This window comes from Tripterygium wilfordii, chromosome 21 (assembly GCF_013401445.1).
Source record: "Tripterygium wilfordii isolate XIE 37 chromosome 21, ASM1340144v1, whole genome shotgun sequence".
Taxonomy (NCBI): Eukaryota; Viridiplantae; Streptophyta; class Magnoliopsida; order Celastrales; family Celastraceae; genus Tripterygium; species Tripterygium wilfordii.
The window spans coordinates 4660994-4679396 of NC_052252.1; the positions used below are offsets into that span (position 1 = coordinate 4660994).

At 35.1% G+C, this 18403-nt stretch overlaps 3 protein-coding genes across 3 annotated transcripts; 2 read left to right on the plus strand and 1 right to left on the minus strand.

Annotated features, from left to right (window-relative positions):
* The first annotated feature begins 975 nt into the window (after nt 1-975).
* Nucleotides 976-2136, plus strand: LOC119989514. The gene is made up of 2 exons (XM_038835096.1): nt 976-1174; nt 1355-2136. The coding sequence occupies exons 1-2, from the start codon at nt 1167-1169 to the stop codon at nt 1929-1931; spliced, it is 585 nt and encodes a 194-aa protein (XP_038691024.1). The 5' UTR covers nt 976-1166; the 3' UTR covers nt 1932-2136.
* Nucleotides 2137-4705: 2569 nt separating this feature from the next.
* On the minus strand, nt 4706-5967 carry LOC119988516 (geranylgeranyl pyrophosphate synthase, chloroplastic-like). Its single transcript, XM_038833576.1, has one exon. The coding sequence runs from the start codon at nt 5898-5900 to the stop codon at nt 4950-4952; it is 951 nt and encodes a 316-aa protein (XP_038689504.1). The 5' UTR covers nt 5901-5967; the 3' UTR covers nt 4706-4949.
* Nucleotides 5968-12319: 6352 nt separating this feature from the next.
* LOC119989952 (probable beta-1,3-galactosyltransferase 2) lies at nt 12320-18024 on the plus strand. Its single transcript, XM_038835733.1, has 11 exons — nt 12320-12981; nt 14207-14303; nt 14414-14475; nt 14559-14770; nt 14911-14974; nt 15544-15616; nt 15755-15875; nt 15982-16069; nt 16239-16364; nt 16456-16565; nt 17482-18024. The coding sequence occupies exons 1-11, from the start codon at nt 12869-12871 to the stop codon at nt 17628-17630; spliced, it is 1215 nt and encodes a 404-aa protein (XP_038691661.1). The 5' UTR covers nt 12320-12868; the 3' UTR covers nt 17631-18024.
* Nucleotides 18025-18403: the final 379 nt, after the last annotated feature.

Here is an 18403-nt window from a genome sequence, read left to right on the forward strand (position 1 = left end):
AAAAAAATACATATCTCCAATAATAAAAAATTTCTCAATTTGTAAAAGAGACAAAAGAAAAGAAAAAAAAGAAAGAGGAGGATTTTCCATTCATTGAAAAAGCAGGGAATGAATGGAAAAATATTTATATCCTTGTAAAAAATGAAGATAAAGATTAGGGTTTGTATTTGAACTTTCAAACCCAAAACACTAATGTTCTTAATTATTAATTATATTTGTTTAGTTTAATCGGTGCTTTAATTAGGTTTCTGTTGACAATTTCTCAGTTAAAAATTTTAAAGGAACCAATTCATGTTATGTGAGTATGAAGGTGACGTGCACTTATTATTAAAATTTTAAATCTCTCTTTAAATTATATTAATTCAGCCCCATATAAATATATCTTTATCAAGTACGTGTCTAATTTCTAAATCTCTCTTTAAATTATTTTATTGCAACCCCAAATATATATATCTTTATCAAGTACATGTCTACAACAAGGGGATGACCGCATCTTCCTCTCCCGTTTCAAATAAAAAAAAGAAAAAACCACATCTCCATTTGATCATATATACTAGATTCATACTCAAAAAAAAAAAACCAAAGCAATTGCTTCATTAGAGACCAACTAAGTAACTTCGTATCATCCCTCACCAATTAGCTTCAAAAAAATATCAATTATCAAATCTCTTCCTCCCCACATTAATTAATTTACCACCTTTGGGGTCTTAATTTGTTTCATTTTTCTCCATATAAATAATGAGCATATATGGTTTTTTTTTTATTTTTTATGGCATGAGCATATATGGTTACTTCCTACCAAAATCCAACTCTGACAAATTTATAAGGTAAATCGGTTACTACCCACAAAAGAACAAGCAACTTTTAGTAATACTGTTTTACCCACTCATCATGTCTTCTTTGTCAAGTAAAAATTTACACTGAGACATACACCCCCCTTGATGTATAAAGATGACCTCCAAATGGGACAAGATTGAATTAATGTCTTTTAATACACACTTTGTGGGTGTTTTGGGTTCTTCCTTCAAAAACCCACATCACAGTTTTCTCTCTCAAAATCCAAAGAAATTCTTAAGAACTTGAATTGAATTGGGTAGAATATCTCATCATTTGTTGCAGGCAATCTAAGGAGAGATCCAGTGATATCTATTGGGAGTTGGCAATCGATGGAGAGGTACATAAAGATTCCTTGATTTGGGTTTTCTTTGTTTGTGTTTGTTTCTATGGAAATCTCTGAATTTTGGAGAGAACCCATTTGGGGATTTTGATTTCTCTCTGGTTTTGGATTTGAACCCACGTGAGAATTTGAGATTTAAAGACCAAATTTCAATTGAAAGATATGTTCTTTTTGCAGGCAGGGCAGTGGGTTGTGGAGATCATTAATGACAGATGAGAACTTTGAGGAGGAAGATGTTTGGGATGTTCTGAGAGAAAAAAAAGATTCAATTTCTAGGTCTAGTAAATCCATGGATTCCTTTGCTCCTGTACCCAAACAACTCCTCAGTGCAGCAAGAATGATCCCAAAAGCAACAATCAATACCAGCACTAGTAGCAGCAGTAGTACTAGTGCTGCTAGTAGCAATCAAACCATTGAAGCCAAACCTTTTCAACAATCTGCACCAGTCACAATCCCAAATTGGCCCAAAAATTACCTTCAAAGGTCAAAGGACCTAACTCCCAAGAATGACAATGGTCATGGTCATGATGATGATGATGTTGAAGATTTTGACGGTGGTGATGATGATGATGATGATGTCGATGTGGAGGAGGAGGAGATTCCCAAGATGCCACCTCATGAGTTGATTGCAAGAAGGCTTGCAAGGACACACATTTCTTCATTTTCTGTATTGGAAGGTGTTGGGAGGAAACTCAAAGGGAGGGATCTTAGTGAAGTGAGGAATGCTATTCTTGCAAAAACTGGTTTTCTTTAATCATTGTGATCATAATTATTCAAAGTGTAATCAGACATTTTCATTGTAGTGAATTAGATATGAAAGGATTGTGGGTTTGGTTGTCTTAAGACTTTGAAATTAGTTTAAGGTCTCATTCTAATTGTGGGTTTTGGTAATGATTAGGGTTCATAAAGTACACTTTTATATATTTGAAGAAATTTAGTGAATTAATGTCCATTTCTAAGGGAAATTTCAATGTTAAATTATATGTTATACAAATGATAATGTGTTCGATCACGGGTGGCTCATCTCGAAAAGGGTAAATGTCAATTTTTCTACAAAGATAGCTCATATTACAACTTAGTCACTTACTGTTATGTTACATTTTGATCACTGATTTTACATAATCGTTTGTTGGTTAGTTGGTCAATTGGTCTCAGAAAGGTTAAATGTCATTTTTCTATCATAACTCATGTTACAACTTAGTCACTTATTATTTAAATGTTACGTTTTGTTCACTGATTTTACATAATCATTTATTGGTCAAATGGTGGCTCATTTCGGTCAGTCAATGAGCTAACATGACATCAATTGAAGTGAATAATACATGCCCCTTGTTTATAATCATAAACGTGAGAAAAACACCCGAGGATCCACTATGCACACAAATGTTAAATAAAGTGACTTATATTAGAAGAATTACTTTACATTTAAAAGCTCTAGTAAATAAGAAATTGTGCGAGAGGGGAAGCAAAGCGTATTACTAATGAGCTTGATTATTTTTAGTATGGATAGTATAATTGTATTTTTTAGGTACCCATGTAACTGGCTATATAAAGGGAGAAATCTAGCTCTATTTGTACACAAGTGATTTCTTATAGTAACACAGCCATAGACGTAGGCACTCTTACCGAATCAAGTAAATTTCGTGTCTTTCTTCTTTTCTCTTTGTATTCGATTGCTCTATTATCTTTTGTTGTCTGCGGAGGTGCAATTTACAGCAACAAATCAATGAACAAAGAAAGTCAACATACAAAAACTAAGCTCATAGCCGCCGGAGGCAACACCACAAGTAATATGCCTATTTCCCCACTTAGCAACAAGATACCTTCCATAAAACCATGATCACAGGCAAGGCAACAAGTTGTATCGAAATCAAATACATCCACATCTCTCTCAATCAGATCTGTGGCTGCTGAAGCATCCATATGGACCATATATCAATCAATCATCAGTTTTTATACTTCAAAGTTCAAACTGTCTGCCCTAGGGAATAATAATCATGGACCACTATGATCATTCATTGGTGGCATCCTATTTTGTCTTACTTGTTGACTGCGTCTCCTAAAGTTTTCTCCATAAAATCATTTTTTAGGTCCAAATGACATTGTATTTTTTGAAAATTTAGTGATTTAGTGTGCGCTAAGATTTGGTCTTACTCTGTCGTCAGGTAAAAAATTTTAAAAAATTTCAGTGTGGGGACCTAATAATCCGAGTTTAAACTCATATCAAGTATCCAAAATACAAACTTGCTCTTTAATAAAAAAATAGGGGATCCAAACATATATTGAAGATTCGGGTAGAGTCGAGCACTTATAGTTATTTGTGTTTACAAAATGGTGCGCTAGTGACTAGTGAGATTGATAAAAAGCCCGGCCCATTCTCGTTCCCCACAATCAACGATGTATTGTTTTGAACTTTCAAGGATTGGATTTGGGCTAGATACTAGTCCAGTGATGATCAACTAAACGGGCCACGTGGGCCCAAAACTAAAGTAGCTCTAAATTCCATCACTGGCCCAATAGAAAGTCTATTTAGGAATCTAGAAAAGGTGTGGGACCATGAATGAAACAATAAAAAATAAATTTGAGACGTACCAACCACTTGATTGCATATAATTATTCTCTCAATTTTTTTTTACATGGAAATCTATTATTAGTATTATATTTCATGTGTGCACTGGATAAACTCATTTGCGCGTGCAATAGCTTGCAAACCTCGTTTGCCAAGCAAGTACATGTAAATTTTATATATGAAGGTAGAAATCGAATCCCAAACCTTCAAAAAATAATGTTTTATGCATAGTCTCTTTCAATCTAGAGCATTCATCAATTTTATATATGATGAAGGTAGAAATCGAACCTCAAACCTTCCAAAAATAATATTTTATGCATAGTCTCTTTCAATCCAGAGTATTCATCATAAAATAATAAAATTAAGGTACAAGTTACACAAGAAAAAACAAAATTATATTTTATTATTGTCCACTAAATTTGGTCATGTTTAAGTATTAATAAGTACACTGATTTCGACTTTTGGACATTGTGAAAAGTATTATTCATAATAAAAAAGGATTATGTCAATTAACAACTTGGAGTTGGAAGCAAACCTTTTGTATCCATGTGTGATAGCAATAATTTTGTCTTTATATCACATTTTTTATCCATAAATTTCTTTTTAATTTTAATCTGGTTTACCCTATAATCATGAAAAACATGCACTATAAACCAACTTGTGTGTATAGTTTAACATTTTATAGTGTCATCTTGAATAGACCATAAAACAATGTATATGCCAGCATTGATTACAACTGAAAAAAATTGACATGCGTCTTAAAACTTTATCTTACATTGAATTAGCATAATCTAATAAGTGGTATATAAGTAATAGTTCAGTCACTCTCACACAACCAACGCATTTGTTGGGCCTAAAAATCAATAACGATGACCCAAGAAAAACAAAGTTGTGTGAGTCTTTGGCCCAAAAAGGATAATATTGATTTGTAGTGTTTGAGTTGTATTAGAAACTATATATAAATATCAAGTAGGTTCCCAAATACTTTCATTAATTAATATAATACATAACAAATACATCTCTTAGAACATGTTTGGCCATGAAGAAAGTGATGGCGGTGGAAGCAAAACACTTTAACTTTCTAGGAAAAATACAGAAGTTTGGACATCTCATATATTGGGTTGTTCACCTTTTTTTTTGCGTTAATGATACCATTTCACATGTCATGGTCTACTTCTCATATTAAAGCATCCATTGGCCCCACTATGCATTGCATAATTCAGCCTCAACAAGGCTAGATATTGCTTCCAGTTCAACTCCATTATTGAAGTCTCTCAATTCATTTAGGGCCAATGTTCTTAACTTATCAACTTCTTCTTTCACTAAACACTTCTCATAATTTCTCCCAATCCCATATAGCATTCCTTTTATCATACCCACATAGAGACCATATTTTCTTAGCTTCTCTATCTCCTCCTCACTTCCTCCTCCTACAATCGCTCCGCATGCGGCCGCACACGCGTGTAACTCACCTTCCTTCTTTTCGGACACTCGTTTAATCATCTCGACTTGGGATGAATCCTTCCAATTGGATTGCGTGTATAGGAAATTACAGTATTGCCCATCGATCACCCCTTGTGGGCCCGCTGCGCGTGCGATCTCAGTGATCACACGTAAAATCTTATCCGAGTTATCTTGGGCCGTGAGGTCATTGGACCGGGCCAACAACTCAAACCCAAATGGCACTAAGCCGTCCCCAGTGAGAAGCTCTATGTTCGGCCCAAAGGCATGGTTGATCTTGGGCTTGGGCCTGGCCCGGTCCGTTAATGGAAGATGCTCATGAGCATAATAAGCTGCGTGTATGAGATGTAGGGCCGATGCTGCAGCCATAGCTTCCTCCCGGCGGCCACCCACGAGCTCGCACGCGGCGATGCACAAGGCCGGAGCGGTTGTTTCAGGGGCGGCGAAGGTTAAATGGTGCATGGGCTCAAAGACAACAAGTGGAGGCCTTATAGGGATGGAATGCTTGAGATGGGTGACTAGATCTTCATTGATAGAGGCCCAATGAGACTTGCTTTGGGACATGGCCGTGACCTTGAACCTCATAGGTTTGTGAGTTAATGAAATTGATGGAAGGCTAGGGTTTGATTTAGAGAGAAGATGGAGGAGTCCTGGATTGCTGCCATTGATGTTGGAGAGAGGAGCTATGGCCATGGATGGGTTGGGAGTGGAGCTTTGTGTGGTTGAAATACAATGATGGGGGTTTGTCACTCTGTTCAATCAACCTTATCAAGACCTATATATATACATGGTTGGTGTGTGTTTTATATAGTAACGTTGGCAACACGTGTTACTCATGTGCACAAAATTATTGTAAGAACAGTAAAAATCTAGGCGTGTTAGGGCCCACATCACCACATGTGTAACGTGTCCAAATTAAAGAATCATTATTAATTTTTCCTAGTAAGTTAGAGAATTATTGGAAAACAAGTACTGGTGGAGGATTACGAGTGGGCATTTGAACAGACAACAAACATTATATTGTCTGGACTCTGGATCTCCATTGTCCAACGTCAAAAAAGGAGTGCCAAAACGGGTGCCCAAGATTTACTATAATTGCTTTTACAGCTTATCTCGCTGTAATTAACATGATATAGTTAAACCAATGAAAGATGATTCGATTGACAATCGATTTAGTTTGGTATACGTGTATTCAATGTTCGATTTCAATGAAAAATATATTTTTTAACGGTATTTCAAAAAGAAAAGAGAGTTAAAAAAATTTGTAACAAAATAAAATTATGAATATATTTTAATTTGATTTATTAATACAATATATTTTCTATCTCAAATAAAATCAAATTTATTGTACGAAAAAATAGAATATTTTGAATTTATATTCAACCGTCCAAACAAAAATATATCGCTGACTCGAAAACCGATGAAAACTCGTTCATAAATTTTTTTTTTCTAAAAAACTTTTCGTAGTGGGGACTCTGTAAAAACAGTGTGTTCCACTTATGGAAAAGTACTTCCAAACTGGGCTTGGAAAAAGACAATGGGCTTTTGATTGCTAAGATCAATAATGGGCTTTTGGAATAGAATTGCATTACTTGTCGTAAGCCGTAAGGGCCCAAAGTACTAGTTGGGTTTTTGGGATTGTTAGTTATCTTTGTATATGTTCAATGAACATTATAATCTCTCTATGGGCCCCAAAAGCCCGAGGAAATATTATAGGTCTTTTCTAGTTTTTTTAATAGAAGGGAATTTTAAATATTTGATTGGTGCGCTATGAATCTTCCAGTTAAGAGTAGTTATTTTGTCATTTAATTCGATAAATTAACTTGTTGATTTGGGGCGTTTTATACCTTTTACCCCCTCACGTGTGGGTCGAACATCTCTGAAGGCTCAACACGTGCACAACGAACGAGACTCAACTCTAGAATAATAACAAACACACAAAGGCCCACACTTGGGGCAATACTAAATAGGGGTTTAAATTTTAGAAGTTAAGGTTTAAACTCAATACCTCTCACTCCGATCATGTTAAGATTAGTTATTTTATCATTAAACTTAATAAGTTAACTTGTTTGTTTGGTGCATTTTACACCTTTTATATATGTGTGTTCTAACTCTCCCTATTTAGAAGTTCCAAGTTAAGACTCTTTTTTTGAGTAACCGATAACAATCTCACACAAATTTATCTTTTGGACATCCGATATGAGCATAAACTCGGATCGTCAAGCCCAGACGCATAGAAGTTTCTCACTTGACGAAATAGTAATTGGGCAAAAACCTAGAGCATGACAACAAGGATATTACTCTTAGTGATAATCGAACTCATAATCTTCCGAATTCATACGGTTTGATCCCAGAGAGATTCACTATTATACCATTACTCAAGTGGTTTCCAAGTTAGACTCACCACACAAATATTTATGACTTCTCAAGTTTTATTCACTAGTACTTATGCATAAAATAGTCGTTTCACTATGGAGAGAGAGTGCTATTCGTTGGTAAAAATAATAAAATTTTCTTATGCCAAATATATTTGCATATGGACAATAAGAGGTTGACAAATATTTTAGGTTATTGCTACTTCTAAAAAAACACATCTTGGGATAAATTATGATTATGGTTCTTTAATTTAAAATTAACCAACCAAAAAATAAAAGATCTTTCTCTCCAATAAGTAGTGAAAATAAAAATGCAATCATGTTCGCACAATGGGTCTTTTTTATTAATGCACTTTTGGCTCAAAACTAATATTATCATTACAAGATATATATATATATATATATACACACACACACACGTATCTTTCCATGTAACAACACAACCACCCAAGTGCAACCTCTTGTGCACTTGCAATATTTGGTTGCTCAAAGTAGTGACAAAAAGACGGGAGAACTTGTGCGAAAATGTTCTATAAATAGCTTATAAAAAAAAATTGTTCTATAAATAATAAATTAATACGTCATTATTTTTTAGAAAATAAAATCAAATGGGTTGTCGCATGTCTTACTATCCTATGTTCCTTTTGTAATCATAATTAAAAAAAAAGGAAAAAATTGGTGTACCTTAGACAAATTCTTAAGATGATTTCATAAGTAATTACATGGAGGAAAGATTAATTTTATGTGTTAAGCTAATCAAAATATGATAATTTAAAGGTCTCTAATTAACAATCAATTTTGATTGAAACTCAACAAAATATGACCGTGAAACAAGTCAGTAAAGTATCGTTTTATAACTTTTGGATTTTTTAAATGAATGAGTTATAACATGTTCTATGTAGGGCTGGGACTGGGTCGGGTCGGTTGATTATCGGCCAATTATCGGCCCGACCCGACCAACCGACTTTGCATAAATATGAAAACCATTATCGGCCCGACCTTTGTGGGTCGGGTAATGGTTGACAACCGACAAAGTCGGTTGCTCAATGGGTCGGTTGATGGTAACAACCGACTTTCAACTCATCATATATAAATAATTAAATATGTAATTATCTATTAAGTATTAATTGTATCAAATATAAATTAATAAAATGAGGAAAAAACTAAAAGCATAATTTTATTAATTTAACTAATAATATGGTAATATATATTAATTTAACTAATAATATAGTTAATATTTATACTTTTATATTAATTTTTTAAAATAGTCGGTTGGCCGATAATTATCGACCAACCGACTTTAAGGTATTTTAAAACCATCAACCGACCCATCTATACATGAGTCGGGTGATATTATCGGCCCGACTTTGTGGGTCGGTTGATGGTTGATTATCGTTTGGCCGATAATGGGTCGGTTGACCGGTAATGGCCGATAAAACCGACCCAGTCCCAGCCCTAGTTCTATGTGTAAGTGAATAAAAGTAACATGTACTCCAATATTGAATCATAGTTTTTTCCATCAAAATTCAAAATGAAGAGATCAAAACCTCAAACTCGCCAAAATCAATTTAAATAATCTTTTTATCAATTAGTAGCTAATTAGTTAGTAAATTAGCATTAGTAATCATGGGTCCGACCACATGTGATAACACAAAAACTGTATTGCATGGGAAGTCCATGTGCTTCTCACGTGCTCAATGACCGGACCTCTATTTTGAGGTCCTAATACTATCTAATTAGGAGGTTCTAGTGCTTATAGTAATTCATTTGTGTTTAAATAAAGTAATTTTACCCTTATACATGTTTCCCGTTGGTTCTGCAGGAAATCGGGCTTAAATGACTGAATTGGGCAAGTTGGAGCACTTTTTGGGCACTTTTTGCTGTGAGGTGTCGGGACTTAGATTATGAAGATATTCTTGAAGACTACAAGCTCCAACGGTACACTAATCTATGGCCGAGATTGAATTGTTTTATGAATGGATTAGATTACAACAAGACTTGAAGGGTTAAGATGATCATTTAAAGGTGAATCCAATGGTTGTGCATAAGACAACATTCTTGCTTGCAATTTTTGACTTAAAAGAAGATCTTACTTGATTTTTGGAGTCAAAGATGGCTGCAAGTTGCTACACATTTAAAAGGAAATTGTTGGAGATACCAATGCCAAGATTTGGTGCAAGTTTGATCAAATGGTCAAAGATGACAAAATTGTTGGAGATACCAAGGTCAAGATTTGGTGCAAGTTTAATCAAATGGTCAAAGATGGCTGCAAGTGCACATGACAACTCAAATCTTGCAAAGCTAGACTTGGAAAATAATGCAAGTGCAACGGCTACATATTGCAAGGTTGAGATTTAATGAATAATTCATTGACTTCTCCAAGAGGAAGCCACCATAGGAGTAGTGTAGATCTAGTTTCTCTCTCTAAGTTTTCTTTGTTGTTTTTGGTGATTTCTCTTGATTTTGTATAAACTCTGATTTAGATGACAATAGATTGGATGTTTATTGCAACAATCATGAGTGGGTAGTTCTCTTCTCTAGTTTCTAATCCCGAAAGGTGGATGCAAGGTTTCGATTACTCAAGGTATGTTCAAAGAATCGTAGCTTCGATTCTTCTCTTTTAATTTCGTGATAGTTGTGTGAGTGGATATATGAGAATGACATATTTGATTGTATTCTTGGATTGTCTAGTCTAGGGATTGCATCTAATGTGTTTGATTGAGAATTGTTAAACCCATTGCATGATTTCCTTAATTAATTGAGTTTTCCATTGCATCGCTATTAATTATGTGTATTGATGATGGGGTTTTGGGTTACTTTAGGAATGTGCATGGGAGAGTTATGGTTAATTGATCTTTGAGTGTGAAACTAGGGTGTTAGCCAAGCCGAGCCCCAAGGGGGAACATTAATCCATAATATTAGGTGCTTATCCCTTTGCGTTCATCGTAGATTAAGAGACCCGATGGCCTACATGTATGAATTGAAGTCTTATATCCCAATTCTCTTTGCATATGCATGATTGATAGTATCACACAATGCATTGTGTATGGTTGTGTGTGTTTGCAATGATACCTTGAGTATGAGAACCGAGTAACCACCGGGACGGATTAGAGACTAGATTTTTAATTAATTGTTTTAAATCCAATTTGTGCTTACTTTGATTACAAAATCGCTCATGCTACCGAGTCATTCGGCCCATTTCTTTTACTTGCTTTTATTTGATATTCATTGTGTTTATTAGTGTTAGCTAGTCATTTGCATATCATTCACTTCAAATTTGCATTGCTTCCTCGTGGATCGATACCGGACTCACCGGTTTATTACTTGACGATACCCTACACTTGGGGTAAGTACACACACACACTTTGGTGTCGGTCACTCAATGTGTACATACATTCCTTTCTTTGTTTATGAATGTTTGATTTGAAGGGCATTTGGAATGATGTGAGAGTCCTCTTTCGAAAGACAAAATATGGAAATCTCAACAGAGAGAGCCTACACATATAGAGTGGCTGGGCCATGCGTTAGGCTGAATCTTATATGTTGAAATTTACAGTTATAACATGCTAACAATATTATTGTCCTATTTAAATTGATCGGACTTCTGTGGAACATGAGGTTCGCAAGACTTTATTATTCATAAGCCGTCTCACAACGGTAATTAAGCTCAAAAAAAATGTTTTGTTAATGTGTGAGAGTCTGGGTTTTACTTATAAGCCGTTTGATTGGGTAATGATAGAGCGATGTGTAATTATAGTCTCAACACTCCCTCGTATTTATGGGTTAGATTATGTCAGGCCCAATAAGTGGACTATATGTCACGTCAAACTGGACCGAGACTTTGTTCAGATTCATGTTGAAATTCACAACTTAAACACACCAACATTGTTTTCCTCTTTGGATTGATCGAATCACTGTGGATACATCGGGCTGCAAAACTTCGTTCTTTATGATGACTTTGTAACAAATACAAATTCAATGACCAAATTATAACGACGGATATCTTTCGGTGCTGTAATGTATAATTAACCTTTTTAAAAAAAGGAAATCTTTATCAGTTTATCTTTATCTATTTGACATATGATGACAACCAATACCATCTTCCCATAATTGGTGCCTTTGCCACTCAAGTGAGATACATTTTGGGCTTATGCAAAGTACATCTATATATGTGATATTTTTTTAGTCCATTCCACAAGGGTTTGACAGAATGTAGGTAGAACTGAAATTATTATTATTAATGGATTAATGCCATTTTTTTAAAGGCAAAAATGTTGACAAAATTATTCCCTATTTGGTGGTGAATATGACCAATTACCTACTTGATGTGATTTTATATTTAGGATCTTAGAATATATAATGAGATTATCGATAATTATTTAGAAAATTTAATTATCTATAATTGTTAACAAAATGTAGCATAAATATTTATATTAATGACCAAAAATAACAAATCATCCTGAATTTACTTCATGAAAATCATAATATATTTGTCCTAGCTATTTCATGGTTCAGTTGATTTTCAGTTATTTCTGTTCTTTTACAAGTTTTCAGTTATTCTGTTTAGAGCTATAAATTAGTTAAAAAAAAAACTCATAATTGGTCTCTTCCTATGCTTTCACTCAAGACCCAATACATATAATTGAATTAACAGACATTTATTTTGTTGATTTAATAATAGAAGAGGGTAGTTATTGCGTCTGTTCTTCAAACCAGTAGAGGCATTTCTTTTCTTTCTTTTATCTTTTCCATGAAAAAAAAATGAGGAAGGCCTGCCTTTGGCGAGGTCTCTGAAGTGGTGAAGTTTTTGTTCAAGTTATTACATATAATATATATATGTCACACACACACACGTTAATATCAGAGCTCTGAGTTGTCTCTTCTTCTTGGGTCCCTCGCTGGAATAGAGGTTGAGACTCTTCTCCTTCTATTTTCCTAAACCATTAACCATCGAATTCTCTGCAACTACCCACTCACCGACAGATACAAACCTTCAAAAAACCAACAGAGTCCTAGAGAGAGAGGGGAGATATATATATATATATATATATATATATATATATATATATATATAGTGTTTGTGTTTGCAAGTGAGTCTCTATAGTGTATATGCTTAAATTGTTTCTCTGTTGATCTATGCATCAGAGTATGATCGATAGATCTATGTAGGAGTCCATTTGGTGATAGATATGGATCTGGGTCAATTCAGGAATTTGACTTGGAATTGAAATGGGTTTTTGTTCAATTTGTCATCTTTGATTTGGGTTTGGGATTAAGTGAAGCAAAATGAGTTGGAAGAAGAGAGGAGTAGAATCAGCTTCAAAGAATGTGGTGTCAAAGAAATGGACTCTTCTGCTTTGTATTGGGTGCTTCTGTGCTGGAGTGCTCTTCTTTGACAGGTTCTCTGTTTGTCTCTCAGCTTTTTGACTTTCTTTGAATTTTAATTCTACACTTCTTCTCATCATATGTGAAATCTATTGATCTGTGTAGCTGCAGCCTGCAGCCAGTTACTTTTTCTTTTTTCTCATCTCCTTTCTGCTAATCGAGATTTAATTTTTATGGGTTTCAGATGCACTTTGTGATAGCATTTATACTATTTTGACATAATGATGAGGTTATAAAGTGTTCAAATTGGTTAACAGTTCATGGCATCTTAACACAGTGAATTATAGGGTGAGATGTTCAAATTAACACAGTGACTTTTGTTACCTTGAAACGTAAATTGCAATGGTTTATTGCCACAGCGGTGCTTCATCACCTTGAATACTAAAGATTTGAAAGAGAGTCATTTTATGTGTAATGTATGCTCCATCACTTGAATGTAGCCAGTGACGGATTCAGAAACGAGCACATTTACTCTTCTTGTATACCTTCTACAGGCTGTAGGTATGGGCTGAAGCGATTGGGGTGTTAATTTGCTGCATCATCTCTCACTTTTTCTTCGATCTCTTTTTGCGTCTGTCAATTCTTGGATATAAATGTTGAAGCTCAAATACCTAAAGGAAGGGTATGCTCTGTAATGGATGCCTATGTGGCACTCTTTATTTCCGCTACCCATCTACCTAGTTCTGCGGTGAACCTTCCCTTTGTTCTGCAGTTCATGTAGTCCGTTCAACCTGATTCCAGGTTGTCCACTATCATTTGGAACTAAGGATATGGATGCGCTTGAAGTTTATTTGATAAGAACTTAGAAAGAAAATGCCTTCCAAAGAAGCACATTATTTTTGCTATTCTAGCACGTCGACTGAACTTACTTTTGGTGATCTTTAAGTGGAAGCTTCAATTTTTGCCATTGTCACAGTATCACTTGGAACTTTCTCAGCCAACTAAATCTATTTGCTTCGACAATTATAGATTCCGTTTCTTGATTTGAATCCTTTCACATCGCATTGTTGAGTTTGGGGACATGAATTACGTTGTGGTTGTTTGAACTTTAGCGTAATTTAACATTAAGTTTTTTGTCCTTCATCTCCTTAGAACTACCACTTTTACTTGTATCAAACTTGTTAATCAAGTCTTTTTGGATGTTAAAGTTATCAAAATTCTAATTACGCCTTTTTTATTTTTTATTTTTATTTCTTGATCTTCATGTGTATGCTATACTGATTAGGGTTTTGGTAATAGAATTGGAGATGAACCTGAAGTTAAAAATATATCAAGGACAGCTAGAATTGAATATGAGAAGCTAAAGTTAACTGCAGAAGGCTGTAATCCACAAATTGTAAGTGGAAGTCACTAGATACTGGTTTCCTAACCATAAGTCACCATATTGATCCCAAGAATGATAATTGATGGTTCATTAACATGTTGGTGCCTTTGTTTATGCTGAAGGACAAGAAGCGTGAATCCAAGGACATTATGGGGGAAGTTTCAAAGACTCATGATGCTATACAGTAAGCTATTATTACGGCTTTGTGTATCTTAGTTATCGTTTTGTAATGGATGTTAAAATTTTTTAACTGGATGTAAAATACAGTACTCTAGATAAAGCAATTTCAAATCTAGAGATGGAGTTAGCTGCTGCAAGGGCGGCACAAGATTATTTACTCAATGGTTCACCTGTATCAGACTCTGTGAAAATAGCTGAATCAGGTCGCAGAAGAAAATATTTAATGGTTGTAGGCATCAATACTGCTTTTAGCAGTCGAAAGCGAAGAGATTCAGTTCGTGCTACTTGGATGCCGCAAGGTTTGTGGAGGGATGACCTATATTTCATACACTTTTATAACTATTCCTTTTCATATGTATTGTATTATTTACTTATATCTAGTTGATTGATTATTACTCATTTCTCTTTCTCTCTTTTTTGTTTTTGCCGTGAAAACTAGGAGATAAAAGAAAGAAGCTTGAGGCCGAGAAGGGCATCATTATTCGCTTTGTAATAGGTCACAGGTGAATACTTTATCTAAATTTAAGACTGTGATCTGCTAAGAGTTTTCATGTCACTTGTTTCTTTTTTGAAGTTTAAATATTTTATTCCTTTTTGATGGAAGAAGAGAATCAGCCTTAATGGTGTAGCATAATCTGTTAGTGTCTGTCCTTTGCAGGATCAACCGACATTGTGTAGGCATGAATAGAACATGGGAAATGAATCTTTTAAAACTAACAGATGGGTAAATTTAACGGAATCGAGAGAGAGAAAGCATGTTAATAATGGCATGAAACAGCAGTTGAATTAGTCATAACATTTATGTAAAGTAAAACTTGGCGAATAAATGAACATGATCTGTGCAGTGACAGTAATTAGTTATGCTGGAATTATAGCTAGATTTGATTTTGACATAGCAAGGGGATGAGCATGCTCAGCATACAGACAATTTATAAGTTAGGGCAAAAAAATGACAATTTTATGAAGCTACTACAAATACGGATCAGTTTAAAAGTTCAATATCATTTTGAATCAGTAATTGGCTTGGCGTATGAAATCTGATATTTCTTCATTTTTTGCTTTTTGGCTCCAGTGCTACATCAGGTGGTATCCTTGATAGAGCTATTGAAGCAGAGGAGAAGAAACACGGGGATCTTTTGAGGCTGGTATTGCGATGTCTCTTTCTTTTAACTGATTCCAATTCATCTTCAGTTTGATAACGAAACACGTGCAAAGATTATAGGAAAAGCTTCATTTTTTGCCATTGAATATTCAGCTATATTTTCTTTTTGTGATGGGAGCAGGAGCATGTTGAGGGTTACCTAGAATTGTCAGAAAAAACAAAGACATACTTTGCAACTGTGGTTGCTTTGTGGGATGCAGATTTCTATGTCAAAGTCGATGATGATGTGCATGTCAATATCGGTAAAGATAGAGCTGTATACCTTCTTTTACGCATACATTAACCAAACTTTCCTTGTTGTACTCTTTTTTTTCTCCAACTGAATACTACTATCACATCTTTTCACAGCAACCCTTGGAGCAACTCTGGCCCGGCATTGGTCAAAACGTATGGTCTATATTGGATGCATGAAATCCGGTCCAGTCCTTGCTCAGAAGTATGCATAACATGCGTAACTTGACAATGTAGATTTGTGTGCGTCAATACACACACACACACACACACACAAGATCATTCAAAGCATGTGATGTCTGTGTCTATTTTTGTGTATGCATGTGCGCATGCAACATTATACTTATTACATTTTCATACGTATTCTTACATAGGGGAGTGAGATATCATGAACCTGAGTATTGGAAATTTGGGGTGGTGGGAAACAAATATTTCCGGCATGCTACAGGGCAGTTATATGCGATTTCAAATGATTTGGCTACTTATATCTCAATTAACCAGTAAGTCACTTGTCACTTGAAGGTCAACTGGATAATCCTTGAATCCAAATTACATATACCCTGACCTCTTGTTCTAATAATAATCATCTAGGCATGTGCTGCACAAGTATGCTAACGAGGATGTTTCCTTGGGATCGTGGTTTATTGGATTGGATGTGGAGCATATTGATGACCGGAGACTCTGCTGCGGAACCCCACCAGGTGATTCATACACTTACATAATTGCTCATGTAACATTATTTTCGAAGTCACCGAGTATCCACAATATTTCGCTCTGCTACATTTATGAAATAAATGAACAAACTGATATAATAAGTCTACTTCATGATCAAATGGATTTTACTGGTGTCCATTGGATAGTAGTAAATTTGCTAATACTCTCCATAAGTGTTTTGGGATAGGATCACAAGCTTTCTGAGACCACTTATTAATAAATTTTTTGTAACGTATGACAACTCCCTCACAACTTACTCGGTATTTGGGGATAGGAGGCCTCCCCATGTCCGGGAGAAGTTACATTGAGCCAAAAAGTTCACTGTTACCTCTTTAATAAATTATAAGAAAATTTTTAGAGCATTGATATGCAAGTAGATAAATATATTTAGATCATACACCGCTTGAGCCATTTATGGAGGTTTGTCCATAAGTTATGAATTCAACAAGTATTACATCATTTATGAAGGGATTGTTGCAGATAAAAACATTATGTTTAGCAGAAAAGTACCAAATTTATGCATATATAAGATGCTAGTGAAAGGCCAACTAATAATGACCAACAACTTTGACTATATACGAGCTATAAACGTTGTTGATACCAAACTTCTATGTTCCAGACACTTTTCTTAGTATGGAAACATATCCCAATCAAAAGGGTTTTACTGGTATGCAATTGGAACAAGTAAATGTTTCGAACACATACACCATGCTTTATGGATTTTTAGCATCCTGTTTCTTCTTGCTGTCATTGCTTAATGTGCTATCACAATCTCTGTGTTCTATGTGCTACAATGCAACGAAACAAAGGCTGTGATAAACGGTAGTCCAATGTGTTGGGAATTTACAATTGAGACAGAATGACTCAATTTTCATTTCTAATGATTTCAACTTTTTACCACAGATTGTGAGTGGAAGGCTCAGGCAGGCAACGTCTGTGTTGCTTCCTTTGATTGGAGCTGCAGTGGGATCTGCCGATCTGTTGCGAGGATAAAGGAGGTTCACCGGCGATGTGGGGAGGGTGAACAAGCCTTATGGAACACAACTTTCTGAAGAATAGTTCTTCCAAACTCAGGAGGACTTGGAAATGTGGCAAGAGCATCTACTAGGAGTATCCTAAAATTCATCAAGTCTTAAAAAGTAAAGAACCAGGTAGCGATGCGCGGGATTTGTCACATTTTAGACAGAGGAGGGGGCCATAAGGCAATCACACCAGAGAAGAGAAAGAATATAAGCTGTAATTATCCATTCTTTATAGAGTTTGGAGGAGAGCCATTGTGTAAGTTTGTCATGGCCATGGAGCTCCTGAATAAGTGCCTGAAAATGGGGGTAGAATTTGCTGCCTTTCACCCCATATAATATTGTATTTTATGTTTGAATTTTTTTATGTATTTATTTATGAGAAAATAAAATGAGAAAAGCCTAATCAGTGCAATAAACAGGCAAATCATGACCTAAGAAACGAGTAGAGGTAAGGCGGTCTAAAAACATATCATTAGGGTCCCCGCTTCAATACTATGTTAAATTTGGCTTATAGTTGACAATACACTCCTCTTAAAAAGATTTAGAGGAGAGCGAGTACCACATGTATGTACATATAATTCACTCAAATTAGACTAGAAACATTTATATCTTCTTAACACTTCTGTTTTATGATTTGCAAGTGGAAATGTGAGGAAAATCTGTGTATTATCTTCCCCTTGCCTTGAAATTGTCACAGTTTCACAATGGAAGTAGTGGTGCTGACAAATTTATGTGCTTTTTAGCCATAGAGTAAAGTGAATAGTGAAAGAGTACATCATAACCCCCACAAGCTTCTTAAATTT

Excerpts from the sequence above, each read along its gene's own strand:
- LOC119988516 (XM_038833576.1), bottom strand. The coding sequence starts at position 5,900 with ATGGCCATAGCTCCTCTCTCCAACATCAATGGCAGCAATCCAGGACTC.
- LOC119989952 (XM_038835733.1), top strand. The coding sequence starts at position 12,869 with ATGAGTTGGAAGAAGAGAGGAGTAGAATCAGCTTCAAAGAATGTGGTG. Across the intron at positions 14,304-14,413 it reads AAGGCTGTAATCCACAAATT|GACAAGAAGCGTGAATCCAA; the intron begins GTAAGTGGAAGT and ends TTTATGCTGAAG. Across the intron at positions 14,771-14,910 it reads TGCTACTTGGATGCCGCAAG|GAGATAAAAGAAAGAAGCTT; the intron begins GTTTGTGGAGGG and ends CGTGAAAACTAG.